At 40.5% G+C, this 19788-nt stretch overlaps 1 protein-coding gene across 9 annotated transcripts in view; it reads left to right on the top strand.

Annotated features, from left to right (window-relative positions):
* EYA1 (EYA transcriptional coactivator and phosphatase 1) overlaps positions 1-19788 on the top strand; it is a 145187-nt gene that overhangs the window by 36376 nt on the left and 89023 nt on the right. For 4 of the 9 annotated variants that reach the window (XM_039841854.1, XM_039841849.1, XM_039841853.1 and 1 more), the window contains 5 exons: positions 1185-1254; positions 1562-1707; positions 5318-5455; positions 18068-18150; positions 18566-18752. In XM_039841854.1, the coding sequence (XP_039697788.1) occupies positions 1185-1254; positions 1562-1707; positions 5318-5455; positions 18068-18150; positions 18566-18752 (624 nt within the window). The remainder of the gene's footprint in view (positions 1-1184; positions 1255-1561; positions 1708-5317; positions 5456-18067; positions 18151-18565; positions 18753-19788) is intronic. The other 5 variants (XM_039841852.1, XM_039841850.1, XM_039841851.1 and 2 more) reach the window with 5 other exon arrangements.

Genomic DNA, 19788 nt, shown 5'->3' with positions numbered 1-19788 from the left:
ACCAGTGTTCTCCCGACACAAGCTAGAAATTACATTCGAGAAGCGTAAATGTCCTGATGTAACATTCACTATGTGAAAAGTGCATAAAACTTTGAATTTTATGAAGTATTTTAATGTAGAGTATTGTTAATAACTAATAGAGCCTCTGAAGACAGACTAATAGTGAAGAAGAAAATAAACGTGTTACATCTTGTAATAATCGTAGCCAAAGAATATCCATCTGAGCCAGATGGAGGATGGGGAGAGTTTGAGGGGGAGAAAGTGCATATCTGTGTGTGTAAATTAAAATGTGTGTAGATATATATGTACATAGATAGTAGCCTTTACTTACCGTGAAAAAAGTTGAAAGCTCCTTTCCTACCATTTTAAGGCCTGGTGTTAACAAAAATGGATTTTTGCTTCTTTAGTTCAGTATGAACATAAAAGAACATTTGATGAGAGTTTAGTGCATTTCAGAGACATATTAAATGTACGTGATTTAAAAGAAAAGAAATTCTGCTTGAATGCTTAAAGAACCTCTTAAAAAAATTTTTTTTTATGTGGACTCTGAAGTTGAGCACATGTAACTGAAGGCAAAGAAGAAACACACTCCTCAGCACAAGAGAAAAACAGGCTCAGCCTGCAACTTGAGAGATTTAAGATAGTTATAGGAATGCGCTTTGCTAAAACCCATTGCTAAATCAGTCCAGGCAGATGAGGACCTGTCCTCTTTCCATGCTCCGGAGAGATTAGACCCTGTTCCTTGGGAACACAGTCTCAGGTGTGTTCTCCCGCTGAGCAGGGACGGCAGGCCCGGTGGCCCTCAGGCCGGCCCAGCCCTGCAGTTCAACTTGACTCTTCCCCTGTCAGCATCTTTCCAAACAGTAGCCAGGACTCCTTGCCCTCTCCAGGTTCTGCCACTGACATCCATCACAGCATGCTGACAGGTATTTAAGAAGATCGTGACTAGACTTTCTAAGAGTTTATTTAAAATTAGAACCACTTAATCCGTTCCTATAGCTTTCTTAATACTATTCAACTCCCCGTTAGGTTGACTGTGTGAAATTCTCATTTCTGCATGTCACAAATGTTGAATATCTGTAATTTCCTATTGTCAACCTGTAGTTCAAACTGTATCCCTGCTTTATACATAGTTTGTACTTTGCTCTGATTATTGTGTGCGTGTGTTGTCGTTTTCTTTCCAGCAATCGGGAGCAGTAGCTTCAGCCCAAGACCAAGTCACCAGTTCTCCCCACCACAGATCTACCCTTCCAAGTAAGATGTATTTTCTCTTAATAAGTCGATTATCTGAGTATTTTACCTCATTTCAAGCCATGTCTTGTGCCCACATGTTACATCTGAAACTCAAGTGCGTTTCATAGAAACTTAAATGTGTTTACGCAGATTTATTTTGGGCCTCACCTAGACACGGAAGTATTTCAGCACTTTGTATCTTGTATTTGAAAGATAGACTGTAAGAGACCGTCTGTAACTAGAGTTTGTGATATGCTTGTGAATCAGTTACCTTGCATGTTTCCATCTAATGCATGGGCTTTCATTTTCTGTCATTTCTGACAAATAGCAGAGCATACCCACATATTCTCCCTACCCCTTCCTCACAAACTATGGCTGCATATGGGCAAACACCGTTTACCACAGGGATGCAGCAAGCGACGGCCTACGCCACGTACCCACAGCCAGGACAGCCGTACGGGATCTCGTCGTATGGTGAGTGCGTCCGCTCTCTGAGTGGTGCGGTTATCTAGAGGGCTCGCCCGGGTGCGTGAAAGCATCACAGGAGTGGCACTGAAAGACTCATCCTGGGCCACTTTGGAAAGCGTGGTCCCCTTTGATGTCTACATTCTCACAGTGACTGTTTCTAATGAGTGCTGTGAGAACTGGTGGCTACTTCTCTTGGGAGCGGAGACAAATAGGTCGCGTGGTTCGTCCGCCCTCTCGCTCTCATTTTATTCCGTTTCTATCTCAACTCTTAATTTGCCATTTGAGCGCTTGGCTCTGGCATCCTAAGTATTTCGGTGCATATTTGCGATAAAACTTCTGTGAATAAAGTCTTTTGGGGTAAAGATTCATTTCCTATTTATCAGATGCCTAGTTATGATTAGGGAAATACAAGTGGAATTCAACAAAGCCATGCTCTGAAGCTGAGGGTGGTGGTGGTATCCGATTTCAGCATTATCCACCTTTAGGAAAAGCGATCTGCATATCTGGCTTAGGCTGCACTTTAAAGAGGCAAATCAGGAGGCGTTTAACGCTCGCCTCCCGTTTGTTCCTTCCCACCTGGAGGTTATCTTTATCTTGGTAAAATTTAACCCAATTGTTACAGGGTCAATACCCGTAAATTAAAAATAAATCCAGCACAGCTCCAAACGTAGTTTTTAAAAAATTCGGAATTTCAAAATACCTTTTCTTCAAGTGAATCGCAGTTGTGATTTTAAACAAATTGCAACTCGTGTGCATAGAAAAATATGAATTATTGGCATAAGGAAAAAAGTAAAGCCTAATGATCGAGAAAAAGTACATGAATGGAAGGAAGGACCGGTAGAATATAAGAACTATATTCCGTGATCTAATTATGTTTCTGCTGCTATTGTAGTTTTCGAATAGTCTCTGTATGTTGAAAGCACTGATGTGTTTCTTTCAGCATTTCATTAATAATTAACAATTAAAAGGTAACTTCATTTCTTTCATTTTCTCTTTACCCCAAACCAAATCGACCATATATAAACCTTTTATAAAATACATAGAAATTAAAAATCTAAGTTACATATAACTTCACCCATTATAGTTTTATTTCAAAACTATCAGAACTGAATGTGATCTAGGTAGTTGTTTCTAAACCAGACTTTAAAAAGAGCCATAAAATCGCCTTTCTAGAATTCTCTTTGATTTCCATAACTTGTACTCAAGGTTTCTCAAAGTAATATTAGAGACAGATCAAATTTATCTGTAATTTACTTTTAGACTATTATTTTTGCTCAAAGGGGGTGCGGGTCTATGATTTGTATTGTGTAGCTTCAGTTCCGTAAGGTCAGTTAAGGATTCCCCAATTTAGAGTCTCAAAATTTATTTGTAAGCTGATTATTTGAAGTTTAAGTGTATTTTCCAGCACCAGCAAGACCGAGGTACCTCAGACCTGCCCGTGCTGCTGCAGGAAGGTGCCATTCTGGTTACTGCCTTGGTTGCCACTCTCACAGTCCTCGTTCATTCAGTCCTAATAGGGCCCTCTGCCAACTTCCGGGCTGTGGGGTGGGGACTCCTCCAGTTCTAAACCATTAGCAAAAGTCCCTGTTGTCTGAAGTAGTTGCTCCCGGAGGATGAGATGAGCAGAGGTCCTGAGACTGGAATCAGGACTAGCAGAGTGAGGGTGGGGACTTTAATGTGACAGGTGGGGGTCAGGGAGGTGGTGAGAGTCAGGTCCCCTTCTGAAGGGCTTTGCTCCCCGGGCCTTCTGTGTTTATAAATCGTCTGGGAGTCATTCTCAGTCCTTAGCATTTCCCTGATCACATTCTTTCTTCCCTTTTTTTTTTGGCATTGAATACAAGGAGAGGCCCCAGTGCTTCTGACCGGGCTTTCTGTTCGTGCTGGGGTCAGCGCATCGAGAAATGTGGCGACCTCCTCCCGATTCCTTTTCACGAAGGAGGAGCACGTAGTCAAGGTCCCAAAGGTCTTAAAACATCTTCTCCAAGGATTCGTGCCCCCTGACTTTTTACTTAGACCTCGTAAGAAAAGATAGGCAAATCTTTTCATAGTAAGAACAATAGATGGGTGCGGGAGAAGAGCTCATGGATCTGTTTGGAGTCGATCAGCGAGATGAGCTGGCCAGCTTGTAGGCAGAAGCCATGGAGACAGGTGCGGCTATAGCGAGCCGTCTTCTACCTCTCCTGCTTTTCCTTCCCTGTTCTTATCACAAAGATTCCTATCCAAAGTTAAAAAGAGTTGGTATAGGTAAAGACTGGAAGCATCTCATTATATCCTCAAATGGGGAGAGAAGGGAGGAAACCTCTACTGAGACAACATGAGAAGAGAGAGGTTCTAGAACCGTCAAGCCACCTGTCCTGGGACCGTTTACAAGTTTGAGTTATTCATTGGTTTGGCATTGCCTACATAGGAGAAATCACATTTTGAAAAATGTTAACATTACGTTAAGACTTCAATGCAAAGGCCATTAGGAGGTTATTTAGAGATACTCCAGGAATTAGAGGAGGCTCTCTGGGCCAAGAGTCAGATTCTTCCACTGCCTTTGGAAAGTTACCTAACTTCATTCTACTGATGAAATTCCCCTAAAATGGAAATAAACAGTGAGACTACTGTGTATTCTAGATCCCAAAGATATCATTTATCTTAAGTGCAAAGTAAAATTATTAAAAAATGTGAATTCCCTTGGAAGAAATTTTCCTCGCCCTTCCCTCTGTGGGAATTAAGGACAGTTGTTAACTCGCATGACTGTCTTTAATTATGATCCAGGGCTGAGCCCTGTAAAACAGCCCTGCCAGACCCATGCCCCCAAATTAAGGTGTCAGCCTGGCACTTTAGGAAGTATTGGGGGAACACAAATAAGTTATCGTTGTACTACAATATGATAAAATGGAAGTGTATTTTAGGCTACACTTAAAACAGTTATATTTGAATAAATAATTGAAACTACAAGGAACAAAAAGGGAACTACTAGTCGACTTGTTTATAAAATCACTGTGTTCTAGAGGATTTCATTCTTAATACCCTGCTTTTTTGGTGCTTACTTCCTGGTCGGATCTGAATGTTGGGAGGAGGTTTTCGTTTGTGTTGCTTAGTTCTATGTCCAGTATTGCTTCCTCTAACTTCAAAATGAGTGTGTACTAGAAACAGCTTTGTAGTAGGAGGAGTAAAGAAGAAGAAAAAAGAAAAACATGCTACGAGGCTAGACACTCTAACTACATTTTAGAAAAAAGGATTGTGATGTTAATCGACATAGCGACTTTAGGAATAATTTAAAGTTCAGTTATGGCCATTTCTTAACTATAGAGGAGATGATCTTAAACTCTTATAAAACAACAAAACTAGGTACAGAAATTATATCACTGGTGTTAAATCTTATAGAAAACGGAATTCAGGAAACGACAAGAAACAACAGTGTGAACAGACATTCAAATCTGTATAACCCTGTGTTTGTTTGTTTTTTTAAACGAGTTATGATTTAGGAAGCTTCTCTCTAAACATATATACCCTTGGTTATTGAAATACTGTGGGGAAGCATTTGTGACTAAAGTTACGAGAGTTTTTGTGTATTTACCAGCTTTTGAAAATGAACAGATAGATAAGCTGTCACTAACTGATTTAGGTGCATTGTGGGCAGGCATCAAGACTGAAGGCGGATTGTCACAGTCTCAGTCACCGGGACAGACGGGATTCCTCAGCTATGGCACGAGCTTCGGTACCCCCCAGCCTGGACAGGCACCGTACAGCTACCAGATGCAAGGTCTGTATCCTCGCTGCCGCTGCTCTCTGCATCCCCCCTGCAGGGCGATAGGCCCTTTCTAAAGTAGGATCTGTTGCTTTATGTCACCAGATGATGGTGGGAAGTGGACTGGGCTTAGAGGCAAAATACCGGATTCTGCTTTGACTCTTACCCACTCTCCAAGCCTAAGTTTCCACATTTATAACATCAAGAGGTTAGCCTGAATGAGCACTAAGGTTCTTTTCAAAAAGCTCTAAAATTCTTTGTGAAGTCGAAGTTTTCTGCCTTGGCGTCTGTCATTTATAAAAGGAATAATAATAATAATAAATAATAACAATAACAATAATAATAATAATAAACCCACGCGTCAAGATATAAAGAGGTTGTGGTGTGATATATGCTAAAAACTCTGGCTCTTGGGGTGGCCAGTAAACCTTTCTAAAAGGGCTAAGTTTCATTCACTTTTGTTATCACAGCTCTAGCAATAGAGTATGTAGTATGCATTGACTCAATGACCTACCAAAGACCAGGAGGTCGAACTGACAGCTACTCAGTATGTCTGCCAGATACTGCCTCCGAGCACTGGTCCTTGGGTTCCAACGTGGGAACTAGACGACACGGAATCGCAGTGCCTATATGTGGCCTCCCGGCCACTGGTCCAAACCGAGCTAAGGGCAGAAAATTTCGAGTTAGGCTCATAGACACCTTTATAGTGGGTGATCGTGAACCTCATGCTGATAAAATCACATCGTAATTTTAAGCAATGGGACTCGTACCCCCTCTTTCTTTTTTCATTTCATGCTTTTAGTAATGCGTGACTGCTGCGTTTTGCTAAATTCTCAGTCCAGGAAGGATTAGGGGGAAGAACTCATCCTGCGCCTCAGAGAATTTGAGAAATTTTGCACTTGAGAGTCCTTTTTATCTTTCTGTCCTCGCAGATCAACACTTATGCAGCAGAAACAATTCCTAAGAGGACTAACGAGCTATCAGAGTATAAGTGAGCGCGGTGTTAGAACAGAGAGAACGGTGGAAATGAAGGAGGAGAAAAGAAATTAAATTCGGAGGGAAAAACCTCTTTGTTTTAAAAAAGAAACAAGGACGTGCGTAGCTCCAAACGCAGCATCATTTTTCGTCCCTCAGGTTTCGTTGCACCTGGACCCATTGGCTATGGCATTAAAAATATTTTTTTTTGTTTTTGTTCATCCTTTTGTTGAATGGCCTTTCCAGGGGGGATTTTAGAACCCATTTCTAGCACCGCATTATTATTTCATATGGATATTACTATAATGGCACTTTACTCAATTTTAGATTATTGGATATAATATGATTTCCACATATCAAGCCAGATAATATGCTATTAACTTGAAAGTTAACTGACTGGTATAATGATGGATAATGGTATATAATATACCACAGATACTTTATGGCCAAATCTGGATGAACAGATTTTGTTTAATATGTGTTTCTTAAATACTGTGTTACGAAAAATCTTTCGCCATTATTAAATTATTTTGTGTGCCCCGTTTGGAAAGTCTGTTGACCTTTGTCTTTTCAGTACATCTCTTTTCAATATAAACATTTCTAGAATGTCCAAGATTATTTTTAAAATTCTCCAAATTCTGTTATTTTTAATGACAGTGATTTTTGCTTAAATCCATCTCGTAATGCTCTAACACTAAACGCTCATGAAGTAAAACCTCAGGAAATCTGATTGCTTTCACCTTTGTTTGCAGAATTGCTGGAAAATTCCATTTCTGCTTCGTCATTCTTGTGCATCCAGTAAAAGATTAGAAACTTAATTAAGTTTAACTGAGAAAGACAAAATGTTTTTGTTCTCAGACAACTGGTAGAGTTCACCCCGAGGAAGGGAAATCCTTGCTAGTCGTGTTTGACATCTTCCTTCTCCCAGAGTCAGCCTTCGCGCTCCTGGAAGGTAGGGGGTAGTATGAGCAGGGTTTTCTTCATACACCATTGACACACCTTATGCAAGTTAGAGCAGAATGCGTGAGTGTGGACTGACCGAGGCTGCCTGGAGGGCCCAGGTCAGCTGTGAGGTAGCGCAGATAGTGTTTTCATGCTGCTCACCAATCAGAGGATGACAGCAAGAACGGAAGAGTGTGTGTGTGTGTGTGTGTGTGTGTGTGCGTGTGTGTGTGCGCGCGTGCATGTGCACGTACACACGTGCACACATGCGTGTGCATGCATGCATACATGTGCTAAGGGCAAGAAAAGCACTTAGAAACTGCTTCAGCCTTTGATTCACTGACCAGTTTCACAGACTATCTGCCCAGTTTGTTATAAACAAGTTTTATCCTCTTTTTATGGAAAGAGGCATCTGACTTGAAATCAAGCTTTTAGCTAGAATATTTTTAAATGCAAGTTTCAGACCTATTGCTGGCATCACCGTCCATTTACCCCCACATCCTATACGACGTAGACTCAGAGTTCCATCCACCACAGGAAACAAGAAATTGTGTTCACAATTTGAGTCTGGGTCAGATGAAGAAAAATGAAATTTCGTTTAGCAATCTAGTATAGGTAAGGAAGTACAAAAGATATTCACACCGAAAAATAAAAAATAAAATTAAGTTGAGTCACTTAATAGTTAAGCTTCGGTTTTGAAGAAAATGCAGCTTTCCGTAGTAACTTCGTTGTGTTGATTCCAGACAGTTGCAGGCAGTGACCGTTTTCACTCATCTTTTCCTCTCCACTGTCTAGTAGCACGTCTAAAACGCACAGCTGTTAGTTAGACGTGGAGGGGCCTGTGCCTCGGTGACAGTTAGAAATTAAGAGTCATAAGGACTCTAGGTCTCTTCATTTGGAGAGACGGATTTGGAGTTTGGCATAGCAGAAATCTCGGCTAGTTTCTTGTCCTGGCTTGTTCAGAGCGGCCATCCCTGTGTTCGTCCTGGTAGATGGAGCTGGTCGGAGGTGTCACAGACTTGCGTGGCCATTCGGAAAGCCCTTCTGGGTGTTTTATTGCCCCGAAGAGCAGCGACAGTGCAGGACATTCCTGTCATTCTGCAGCAAGCATCAGGCTACGCCGTGGTAGGTGGCTGCCCAGACGCACACGGCCGAGACTCCGCAGGCTCTGGTTCTCCGCTTTGTCTGTTTTCCTTTAGACTTTATTGCTCTCACGTAGAGACGAAAATCACGCCAATTCTGACTTCCTCTCTACCTATAATGTTGTTTGTTCTGTTAAAGAGATCGGGGTTCAAACCAGGGAGGAGAGACAGTAAATTAAGGGCTGAGGCTCGTTAAAGGGGTGTGGAAGGGCTCACAGCTCCGCAGCTCTCCACAGCTCGCTCATAGGGGCTCGTTATGAAGTGGGAGTGACCTAGTAATAATCCAGTGATGGACACACCACCCCCGCTTCCTCTGGGCTGCCTGTCTATAGCTTTTCAAATAGTTAGCTGAAGCGTGTCCGTTTATCGGTCATTTATAACCTCGAAACTGCTTAGCAAAATGTACTGTTTGAAGTCTCTCGTTATCTATAGAAATGGTATTTTTCAAAACGAAAAATACTAAACTCCAAAATATCTAGTTTGAAGAAAATATATATTAAACCATTTCCTAATCTGCTATGATAAAGCATTTCAGGTTTGCTCTTTCTGACACAAAATGACATGGCGGAGCTGGGACTGGAGATTAGCTGCTGCAGCTCGCACTCACATTCAGAAATTTCCCCATAATCGCTTTGCTGATCTACTCGTATTCAGTTTGTGGCTTTTTAGCATTCTAGAATTTTCTCATGTGTATTTAAACTGATTTTTGAAAAGTAATATTTCGTTTCAGTTCTTTTGGCAGCACGTGGTATGTCAGTGACAGGGGTTAGATACTGTATGGAAATCTTGAAATCCAGTTATAGCAATAATTAGTCAATGATCAATACCAATATTATTGTCCGTATGAGTTGTTTTTCAGTTCGAACATATAGAAATGGATTAAGAGATAAATATAAAGGCTTTTCAATCTTTATTACCTAGGTTAAAATTCTCTTTAGAACATAAAAACTATTACTGGGATAAAAAAGGGAAACTCGGTCATACAAAATCCTCCTTATGAGAAAGGGGGAAAATGTTGCTTTTACATAGCCCATCTGGCCTTCAGAGGCCTTTCCCTCGGGAGCTGCACCAACTTCTGCCACATAGATCGTGCCTGATGATGGACGTAGCCCGTGGCAGAGAGGCCAGGGAAGGAAAGCAAATGGACTCCTGTGAAAATACACAAGGGACGAATAGCATCCTGCTTGTCCAGTAAGTGCTAGAAAACGCTCTAAAACACAGCCAGCACAGACAGGCCCCCGCAGGTTCCAGCATCCTCATGCTGGCCGGGGTTCTGGTCCTTAATGTGAGTCCTTGTTCTCTGTGAAGTAGACCTTTGACCTGCATGGTACCTTTTTTTTTTTTTTTTTTTTAAGTTTTTTGAAGTTATAACTGGGCAGCGTTCTCCAGGTTAAATCATATACCAAACTTTGAGTTAACATTTTAAATCATTTTATAAATCAATACAGGCTGGATTCTTCTTAACTGTGGAAAAACTAGTAGGGATTTATTAGTAAAAGTTTTGAGGGGTTGGTTTATTTTTAAACTACAATTGCTTAGCACCTATAGAACCAGGTGGCCCACAGAGTCTTCTAGCAAGACTGTTTCTTGTTTGTTACGGTCGACAGGACCACCACCCTTTGTAGGAACCCCTGGCAGTGACGAGAAGAAAACAGGATCTTTGCGATACACTATCCTTGGGCGACTTTATATAATTTACTTTTAAAATTGTTTACTAGCCTAAAAAGAGAGTTGCAGTGAAGAAGTCTTTCAGAAATGAAATAGTTTGATTCTAAATTTATTTACTGAATTGCTCAGGTGTTCTTTTCTCTAACCTTTGTGTGTCTGTGATATTTGTGTAACCAAAAATTAATACCAATTTTCGATAGTATCTATTTCACTTTTAATGTTACTGAATCTAGAAGAAGGCGGGTTAGGCGTGGTATAAAACAGTGACCCGGGAGTGGAGATAAGGGTCATCCCCAACCGAGTGTCCTTGGACAAGGAAATCACTGTTATCTCTGCTTATTGGAAAATGGCGAGGATCCCTGCCCCAGCTCCCTCCCATCAGATCTTGAAAATAACCTGAGACAACAGATGTGGAGATACTGAAATGTAAATGTACTATAAAAATGTAGGATGTTACTGCATTCTGAATTTGAAACCTTTCATATGTAAGCAAGACTCTTATTTTCATTAATATACCCATAATATGCCAATGTCTGAGCTAACGGAGGTAGTAACCTCTTAGGAGGCCTGTACCTGGACCATAAGGTCAGTGTCCTGTTAGGATGCCCATGTGTTTGTGGATGTGAACTCCTTGTTCCAGCTCTGGGGTCCAGTGGCACTCATATCTGGGATGGGTGAGAATTTTTGAACTGTCCAAAAGCCATGGTGCTTAATCAATTTAAAATTTTATTTGATTTTAGACTCTGCTGGCTTTTATTTCTGGAGATTCAGAAATATTTTAAATCCTTCCAGAAAGTACTTCTAGGTCCTACGTTTAATTTTCTTCTCATAATTTAAATCTAAAGTAGGGGTTATAATCTAGTTTTTAAGATAAGCCTTTCTACACTATCTTAAACAAACAAACCAAAAACAAAAAAACAAAAAACAAAAATACAGCAAAGTATGTGTCCTCTAGATAAAATCAGAGAAATAAGCTCAGTTATTGTTTGATTGTTTTTCCTTTCCCTACTCTTTTTCCATTACTGAACAAATAAGGAAGTTAAGAGACATTTTCTCTCCTGATGTCTGTTGGCCTTCAAGTCACCCTTCCAAACTACCCACTACCTTTAAAAAAAAAAAAAAAAGTCGTGGCAAGGCTTCTTCCTGTTCCTATAACCAATTCTCTGTGAAAGCCATACTCTCACTGGATTCTTTTGTCATGTACCACACTGGATGGAGATTCTCAAACCAGCAAAAGACATAATTATGAGCTAGAGAGACAGAGACCTGACATTTGAATTCATTTGAATTCCTAGATCCAGCCTTGCTGTATGCAACTTTAGACTCTCCAGATTTATAAGCCAATAAATTCCTTTCTTGAAATTAAAAAAAAAAAAAAAATCTGCAAACGCCAGTTCTCTTTCCCACATGACCCTAGATGAAACCCTTCGATGGCCCGAGTCACATGGTTTATCCTTCTCTCTGTGAGGCAGCAGGATCGATATAACACAGGAATTTAAGGAACTTATGATCAGAAGGAAAGCAAGACTAACGAAGGCTTGTTTAGTATTGTTCCAGTGAAGAGGTAAATTACATGGTATCAGCTATGACCAAGCTGGAGTTCCAGAAGGTGAGGTCAGTGCAGAAAGGAGGAGTCAGGAAAGCATATTGGAAAGATGTGACTTGAGCCAGGCCTTGAAGGGTGAGAAATGGGAACTGATAGCAGCCTTAGAGGATCAAGAATGAGATGAGTTTCTAGGACAGCGGTGCCATCCTGAACTGCGGAAGGGGGGGCCTCAGGTAACAGCTTGCTCAGCATATTCCTGTCCCTGCACTGTCATCCCCAACTCTCCACCCCAAGCGCCATCTCCAGACCCGATGACATAAACATGCGTATGCTTGCATTTACAACAGCTTTCCCCACCTCTCCGGTCCTTAAAAGGAGAGTCAGAATCATAACGTTTCCTGAGTCCCAGTATGCTCATATCTTCCACGTTCAGATTCTCGGGATTTTCAGTGAAGGAATGCCATTCGTATCCTGAACTGTTACTCTTTCCTTAAACAAATGACCAAGAGACTTCACCACCTACCTCGAGTCTCCTCGCTATGTCCCGGTAAACCATTTACTGTGACCTTCGGATCGTTTCTTCCTTTTCCTGTGTACAGTTGCGCTTTCCTTTCTGACCTGACCAGGTGCTGGCATTTCATTCACTGCGCAGCTCCATGTCGGAATGTGTGGTGCCCGTGTAGGTACTGCGAGCAGACGTTCCTTTGTGTTTCTTCGTGAGTGTGTGTTTAAACTTCCCCCAAGGGGCGGACCCATGACACCTGCTTCTTTTGGTCCACAACGTCTTCTGGAATAATGATTGCATCTGTAAAGACTGCCCGTAGAGGCTATCGACTGAACTCACTTGAAAAGGTTTTTTTCATAATGCGATCTCTCTGATCTGTCCGCTCGGAGTACAGAAGTTCTCTGCTTTAAACAGAGGGTGATGGGATGGAAAATAATGTCGTCTCTTAGAGGTATTCTAATGGGAAAGGGTTTTCCTGCATTTTGTTCTGGAAGGTAGTGCCTCCCCTCCACGGCAAAGCAGAAGAATGGCGATAGTTTTTCACAGTAGTAAACGATTTAAATAGATAAGATTTTCCTTTTAACTCGTGAGTAAGAAGGTACCTCCACCGCCACCCCACTTGGAGCATAACTTAATTGAGACTCTACCAAGAATAACCCTGGGTTTTCTTGGAGCTTCCCTTGAACCAATCTCTGCCAACTCCTAAACTGGGAAATAGTGGGTTCTAAGTGGGAATTCTTTCCAGTTGGGGGAATTTTTGTAATGTCATGTTACATAAAATGTAAAACATCATAGAATATTTCTGCTCCTTTCTTTATCTAGAGGTGACTTTTCACGTAAAGTCATTTGTCTCTAAGAAGGCGAGTACTGCTATGTGATTTTGATCAAGGAATTCTGAATACTAAGCTTAATTCTGTCGCTTAAAGTGATAAGCGAAGACTCTTGTAAATCACACAGAAGCTCTCATTGGGATCGATGCCAGTGGCAGAAGGAAGTCTGTTTTTCCCGGTCATGTCTTGTCCTGTCTGCCCTGTGGCATCCCTGCTCGAGCCCAGTGGACGGCAGCCACGTGCTGTGGGGACCTGCCTCCTACTGCGCCCCCAGAGCCGGAGGGGCTTCGGCAGCCCCGTGCCGGAGCTTTCTTGGGTGCAGTATGGTCGCTCTTTTGCCTGTCATCTGTGGTGTTCTAAACTTTAGTGGAATTCGTCTGCTAGTATTGGCACCACATTTGCATCAGAGCAGCTGTCAGTGGGACTGTCACCGCCACCCGCCCCCAACCCCTGCCCTGAGCGTGAGCCCTGCTTAAGGACCCAAGTCACCCAGAACAGTCTCTGAGAAGCTTCCACTCTGTCCATGCTTGATTAGTGTGGTTACTTTCTCAGAGGGAAAAGAAAGCTTACACTGGTTGTGTGTTTTTGAAGCAGTTGCTAAAACACCTACGACATTGGTACTGACATCTAGCGGTACTAAAAATCAGGCACTATAGGTGTTTGTAAACCTGTGGCTTTTCAGGAGGAAGGTAGTCAGTTAGCCATGTGTTTACTATGTTGATTAAAAGAATGAAAAACCCCTTGGTTACTTTGAGAGGCAAAGGACTGTGGAGACTAAGAGCTCCAGCTCCAGAGACCGATGGCCAGGACTGAATCTCACGTCTGTCACCGTTGCTCATAATCTTGGGCAGTTTGTTCATCTGTAGAATAGGTTATAATAGTGCCCGCCCCCTATTATTTGGGCCTGGCTCAGAGTTATCACTCAATAACTTTTTAAGTACTATATTTCTTGTCACTTCTATTTTGCTTCCAATATATCGTTTTCATCCTATAGAAAAGAGCAGTTTAGTGAGTCTTAGCACATCCCATAAAGCAATATCGCATGGGCAGGAGAGCATGAGAGAGCATTGTGTAGACTGTAGAACCGGACAGAGCTACGTTTGAACTTCCACCCCATAGAAGCTACATCGTCTTAACCTAACCCTCTGTTTCTTTATCTGCAAAATGGAAATACTACTATTCCCTCCAGGTTCGAGTTGTTGTGGAGTATAGATAAAATGTATAAAAGAGGAACATACTCTTGACATACAGTGAGCACTCAATGGATGTTATCTATTTTTAGTGTAATTATATCTTATGATCTGGGTGTGTTTTTATCAGTTGATTAAATATCCAATTATTTATATAAGCTCTAAGGTGCTTTTTAGCTTATTCGATAAGGAAAGGACCAATTAATTTAAATGTAATTAGTATCTGTTAATTTGCATAACTGGTTAATTATTAGTACAAATTAGCTTAAAATACTGATTAGTAAGTCATGGGTATATACATGTAAATATATATAACTTATGCATATCAGAGGGAGGGAGAAAGAGAGAGAGAGTGATCCAGGTTCAGGAGGAAAGAGGAGAAGATGGGAATTCAGGGGAGCTTATTCTGAGGACAGGGGTTTCTAGTCCAAGCTGAATTGTGAAATTCCTTAGCAGTTAGCCGGGACACAGTGGGAGGAGGCAAGAGAGACAAGGAGCAGCCTCAAGAGAACTGCACGCTGCTTCACTCGTGTGGGGCTGGAGCGTGTGTTTGGGTGGGTTGGAGTCACTGGGAAGAGACCACAGAAGTCCAAGAGATAACTGAGAGCCCAAAGCCTGATGAAGAAGCCCTGGTAAGGAGCTCGACTTTTATCCTGAGGGCAATGAGGAGCCACCTGTGGTTACTTTTTTAAGCAGGGGAGTGAGAAGATCAGATATGCCCATTAGAGAAAGTATTGTCCTGTCTATGTGGAGACCGAACTGGAGGGGCCTGAAGAGGGAGGACAGGAACCCCCCCAAAGGAGACTGTCGTAGAAAGCCAGTGCTGGCGGCCTGGGCTGAAAGCTAGCATCTCTCTTCGCCTAAGTGCTACATGAAGGCGAGTGGGGAGGCCACGCAGATCTGATTCTGGTGGCAGAGAACTGATACCGCCTGAGCCCGAGTCTCTAGTGTGTGCCCTCTCCCCGACGTGAGTGAGAGCCTTTTGGAAGCTGCATTGTCTCCTGGGCCACTGGAGCGCCATTACATGCCTGTTTCGGCACACTGAATGGAATAGGGCCTCGGCCTGCAGCCAGCCAGGAAATGAGCATAACTTATGTCGAATTCCAGCTAACGTGCAGGCTTGGAAGTAGCATTATGCCTGGAAGTCACTTGGGTACCATTTGGAGTACTGAGCTGGGATTTACTCAGTTATACCTCAGTGGCCTATATGTGCCAATATAGCTTCCATGGTCTTTTCTACTTCGTTCCAGGGCATAACTTATGGAATGAAAACATCTATCTTTTAAACGTATTTTCTATATATTATTCATTTTTCTTGGTGGATAGGGATTATTGAGGTCAGCATTTATTGCTCAAAAACATGTAGTATGAATGAAAGTAGCAAGTCATAATCTAAAAATGTATAGTTTAAATGAAAGTAACAAGTCATAACTCAGAGTAATTTTTCCTATCAAATGTATATAATGATTAAAGTTGAAAAAAAAAAAAGCATTGATATTCACACTCTTGTCCAAAAGAAATTTTAATGTTTTTACAAGGAATTTTTTAAATGCTCACTAAGTTCGCTATATATATACATATATATATATACGTATATATATATATATATGTGTGATATATATCAATATTAATTGTTCACTGGTATGTAAATAAACACATAAAGAGTAAGTTGAATGCCCATGAGGTTCGTGTTTAATTAAATAAAACTGATGTCATCCTGTGAAGTCCATGGAGGCCCAAGACTATGTCTCAGTCATCCTTTTATCCCTGTGTGATTGTCACCACGAGCCCAGAGTTCAGTATGATTACGAACGAGGAGGCGGCCACACAAAAGAGGATGTGAGTGCGGGGTCTAGTCTGATGAGAACCTGGTGCTCGTACCTGTTAGTAGTGTGAGAGCTCTCTGCTCGTCTGTCATAGGTGTTCTGGCAATTTTGAGCAGCAGCTATTCCTGAAAGATACAAATGAAGAAACCTCAAATATGAGTCTGTGTGATAACTAAATTTGAAACAATTTTAGGAAATATTTTCTCCTCTTAATGAAAATAACAAATCTCTGGATCAGGTTTTCAAAGTTCAGAGATGCTCGATAAGTAAATAGAAAAATAATTTTAGATATGCAAAGAGATTAAATCATATTTATCTAGTCTGAGAAAGTAAAAAGAGAAAAGATACATAAATACAGTGGACAATTTTAGAAATGTTTTCTGGCATAAACAGTAACAGTTCTGAACATTTGCTGATACTGTAGATTGTCCTTTGTGCTTCACAAAACATTACCTCATTTGATCTGTTTAAGAAACCCTACGGAGTAGAGACTTCATATCTTAGAGTGATTAGGTGATTTGTCCAAAGTCCAAACAGTTCATAAGTGATGAACCAGAAGCTGTTTTCTGACTCCTAAGCCAGTACTTAAATGTTCAGTAGCAAGTAGAAAATTGGATATTAACTACCGCATCCTACCTGACGGCATCTGTGAACAGCTAGTTCGCCTTGAAGACTTCCTCCTCAGACTGCCGAGACACTTATTGCCTGTACCACTCATTTGCCATAGAATTTTTATTTTTTAAAAATGATTTTTCTATTTATAGAAGCAACACAGGTATTGAGTAGAAAATTTTTAAATGTTCATTGGCTTCATGAATTTTATATGACCAATGATTGTACCTCTCCATAGGTAAACTTTCTGAGATTTCTGTGCTTTTAAAAATTTTTTTTTATGCTTTTAAAAATATTTCCAATAAGATCGCCAAAAATTTTTTTTAGCTTTAGTTTTAATTTTAACAAAATAGCATAAAAATGGTTCCCATGTCATTAAACGTCATTATAATACAGTTTCGACAGCTTCATAGCATTCCACTTTCTAATACCGTGACATACCTGGGCATGCTTTCTGTATTCTGTTATTAAAAGCAACACGGAAGTATGTCTTCGCTAACTCTCTCTGTGTATTAATCCATATTTTTTTCTTAGAGCAAATATCTGGCAGTAAAATCACTAGGTTAAATGGTATAGAAAATTTCCTGATCATTGATGAGATAGTCCAACAGAAAAGTTGTGCCTATTTAAATTCCCATTTTGCTATATGGGAATGACATCTTTTACACGCTCGCCAATCCCTGATCTTGTCTTTTCAAAAATCTTTGCCAATATGATTATCAAAATTAATATAGTGTTGCTTTGCATAATTGAACGATGAGATAGTAGGTAGAACTAAGATTTGCTCTTAGGTTTGCATCCTGCACAGTGCCTGCTGTTCATTGTTGAACACATGGAAGCATTCAGCAAATAGAATTTTACCTAGACAGCACACGTAATCCATAAACATTGGTCACATTCCTCTCTGATCTTTGTTTTATCAAGTACTGTCATTCATTCTTCTGTGAAATGAAATAATCAGCTTTGTCAGTGGGCCATTATAATGACAGTGCAAATCTTTAAAGATGATCCAATTTGGTCCTATCATTTTATCTTAAGCAAACTTAATATAAAAATACAAAAAATCCTGTTGTTTTACAAATTCAAGTGGAAAGCTCAATGTCTAATAGTTTGGCACAAATATACAATTTTGTCTGTGGTTTATATGTGTTATTCATGTCCTCAGAAATTTAAACCTCTTTACTATTTAATTCTTTGTAATATAGTAAAACTAAAATTGCCAACTATTTTAAGAAAATGAAATTTTAGCCATGACAGTGGATTCTGGTTTTAAAGAGAAACCAAATTCATTTGCGATGAACTCCAGCTCTGCTTTATCTAAGTAGTAATTTCTTATAGGCACATTATTCTTCGTGGCTTAGTCAACCATATTTCTTTTCGTTCTGTTTTAGGTAGCAGTTTTACGACATCATCAGGATTATATACAGGAAATAATTCACTCACAAATTCCTCTGGATTTAACAGTTCACAGCAGGTAATTTTAAAAGCCAATTTAACTTCTGAAATTTTAAAAATGCAACAGATAATTTTCTTTTATAAAAAAAATCTGTTTATAGTACACTATAAGTGGGAGCTTCCCTAAGCCTTTTAATAGTTTTTTTTTTTTTTTAAGTCTTTGTAGTAGTCTTTTATGGTGAGTTGTCTCATTTTCAGATTGGTTTAATTTTACCTAGTAATGCGTTATGGCACAGAAGAAGTGTGAAGAGTGTATCTGATCTTACATAAAATTTGTTTACAGTGCAAGCACTTCAGTTAACGTGTGCTTGTGTGTTCCTATGCAAATGCAGAGAAAGCACAGAAGCACAATCACATTTGCAGCTATGCTCTGCAATGTAAGAAATGAGCGGCCGCGTTCTGACAGTTGATTCTCGTGTGGTTCTATCTGGCAGGACTACCCATCTTACCCCAGCTTCGGCCAGGGGCAATATGCACAGTATTATAACAGCTCACCCTACCCAGCCCATTATATGACGAGCAGCAACACCAGCCCGACCACGCCGTCTACAAACGCCACCTACCAGCTTCAGGAACCACCGTCTGGCGTCACCAGCCAAGCAGTTACAGATTCCGCAGCAGGTAATTACGTGCGTTTTATTAGTCCTGCAGGCTGTATGGCTGGCGGTTTAAATGCATTTTTCTACAGTCATATATTCATGCAGTGGTTGCACAGTTTTGTCAAATTTTGGCAAGGCCTACATTTTGTCAAGCAGCGCGATGTGGCATTGATTTTATTTTGTTTAAAATTTTTAGTGTAAAGTGTGTAAACTTCAAAAGCACATGAATAGAGATTGTATTTCGTTATAGCTATATACAGTTTTCAAGATATATAGAGCTTTTTAGATGCATAATTCTAAATATTTGGCTATAATTCTTAATTATAATTTGCTGACGTTGAATGTAAAAGTAAATGACATCACCTTGAATTTGGTGTTTATCATCATTTAATATTTAATGGTTTTCAAAAAAGCAAATGGCATCGAAGGGCTGATCATGGAAAACTGGTTGCCCAGGCCGACCCCTGCCCACTCGTAGCCTGCTGTGAATTTCATAACAATATGTCTGAGTGTGGGTGTTTTTTCATACTTCCAATGAAAACCTTTGATGGGCCCTTTCTGATGAAAGTCTCTCCATCTCTGGATGTTTTCCTACTATGTGTGGTCTCTGGAACCCTTAATGGCGTAGACACAGTTTCCTGAATTGGTCTTTGCTTGTATTTCTTAGATTTTTCTCCCATACTGCTCGCATCCTTGTCTTAACGTTTTTTAAATGTAATCTCTGTCTCCATGGATTATGAGGTGAGTCGTTATCCTCCAAGAGTCAGAGAGTTTTCTTCCTTTGCCTTTTATTCCTAGAGCCAAAGCCCACTCTGTTGTTATTGTAAGTCTGGTTGAAATGGTCTTACACTGAAAGACTACTTCTGCGACGTTGTGATCATAGCTTGTTCATTCTAGGTGGTTGTCCTAAATCATGGGAGGGAAAAGTTTTATGTAATAGGTGCTAATTTAAATGTTGACTATAGGTTTATTGTATAACTATAACTATCAGCAAGTGATCCCCCAAAAAGCTCCTTTAAGTTTTTAGTGTTCTACCTTTTCTCTTAAATACATACAAA

The sequence above is a fragment of the Pteropus medius genome, unplaced genomic scaffold (genome assembly GCF_902729225.1).
Source record: "Pteropus medius unplaced genomic scaffold, Ma_sr-lr_union100, whole genome shotgun sequence".
Classification (NCBI taxonomy): domain Eukaryota; kingdom Metazoa; phylum Chordata; class Mammalia; order Chiroptera; family Pteropodidae; genus Pteropus; species Pteropus medius.
The sequence above is the reverse complement of the archived record's forward strand: the minus strand, read 5'-3'. Positions and strand labels throughout refer to the sequence as shown.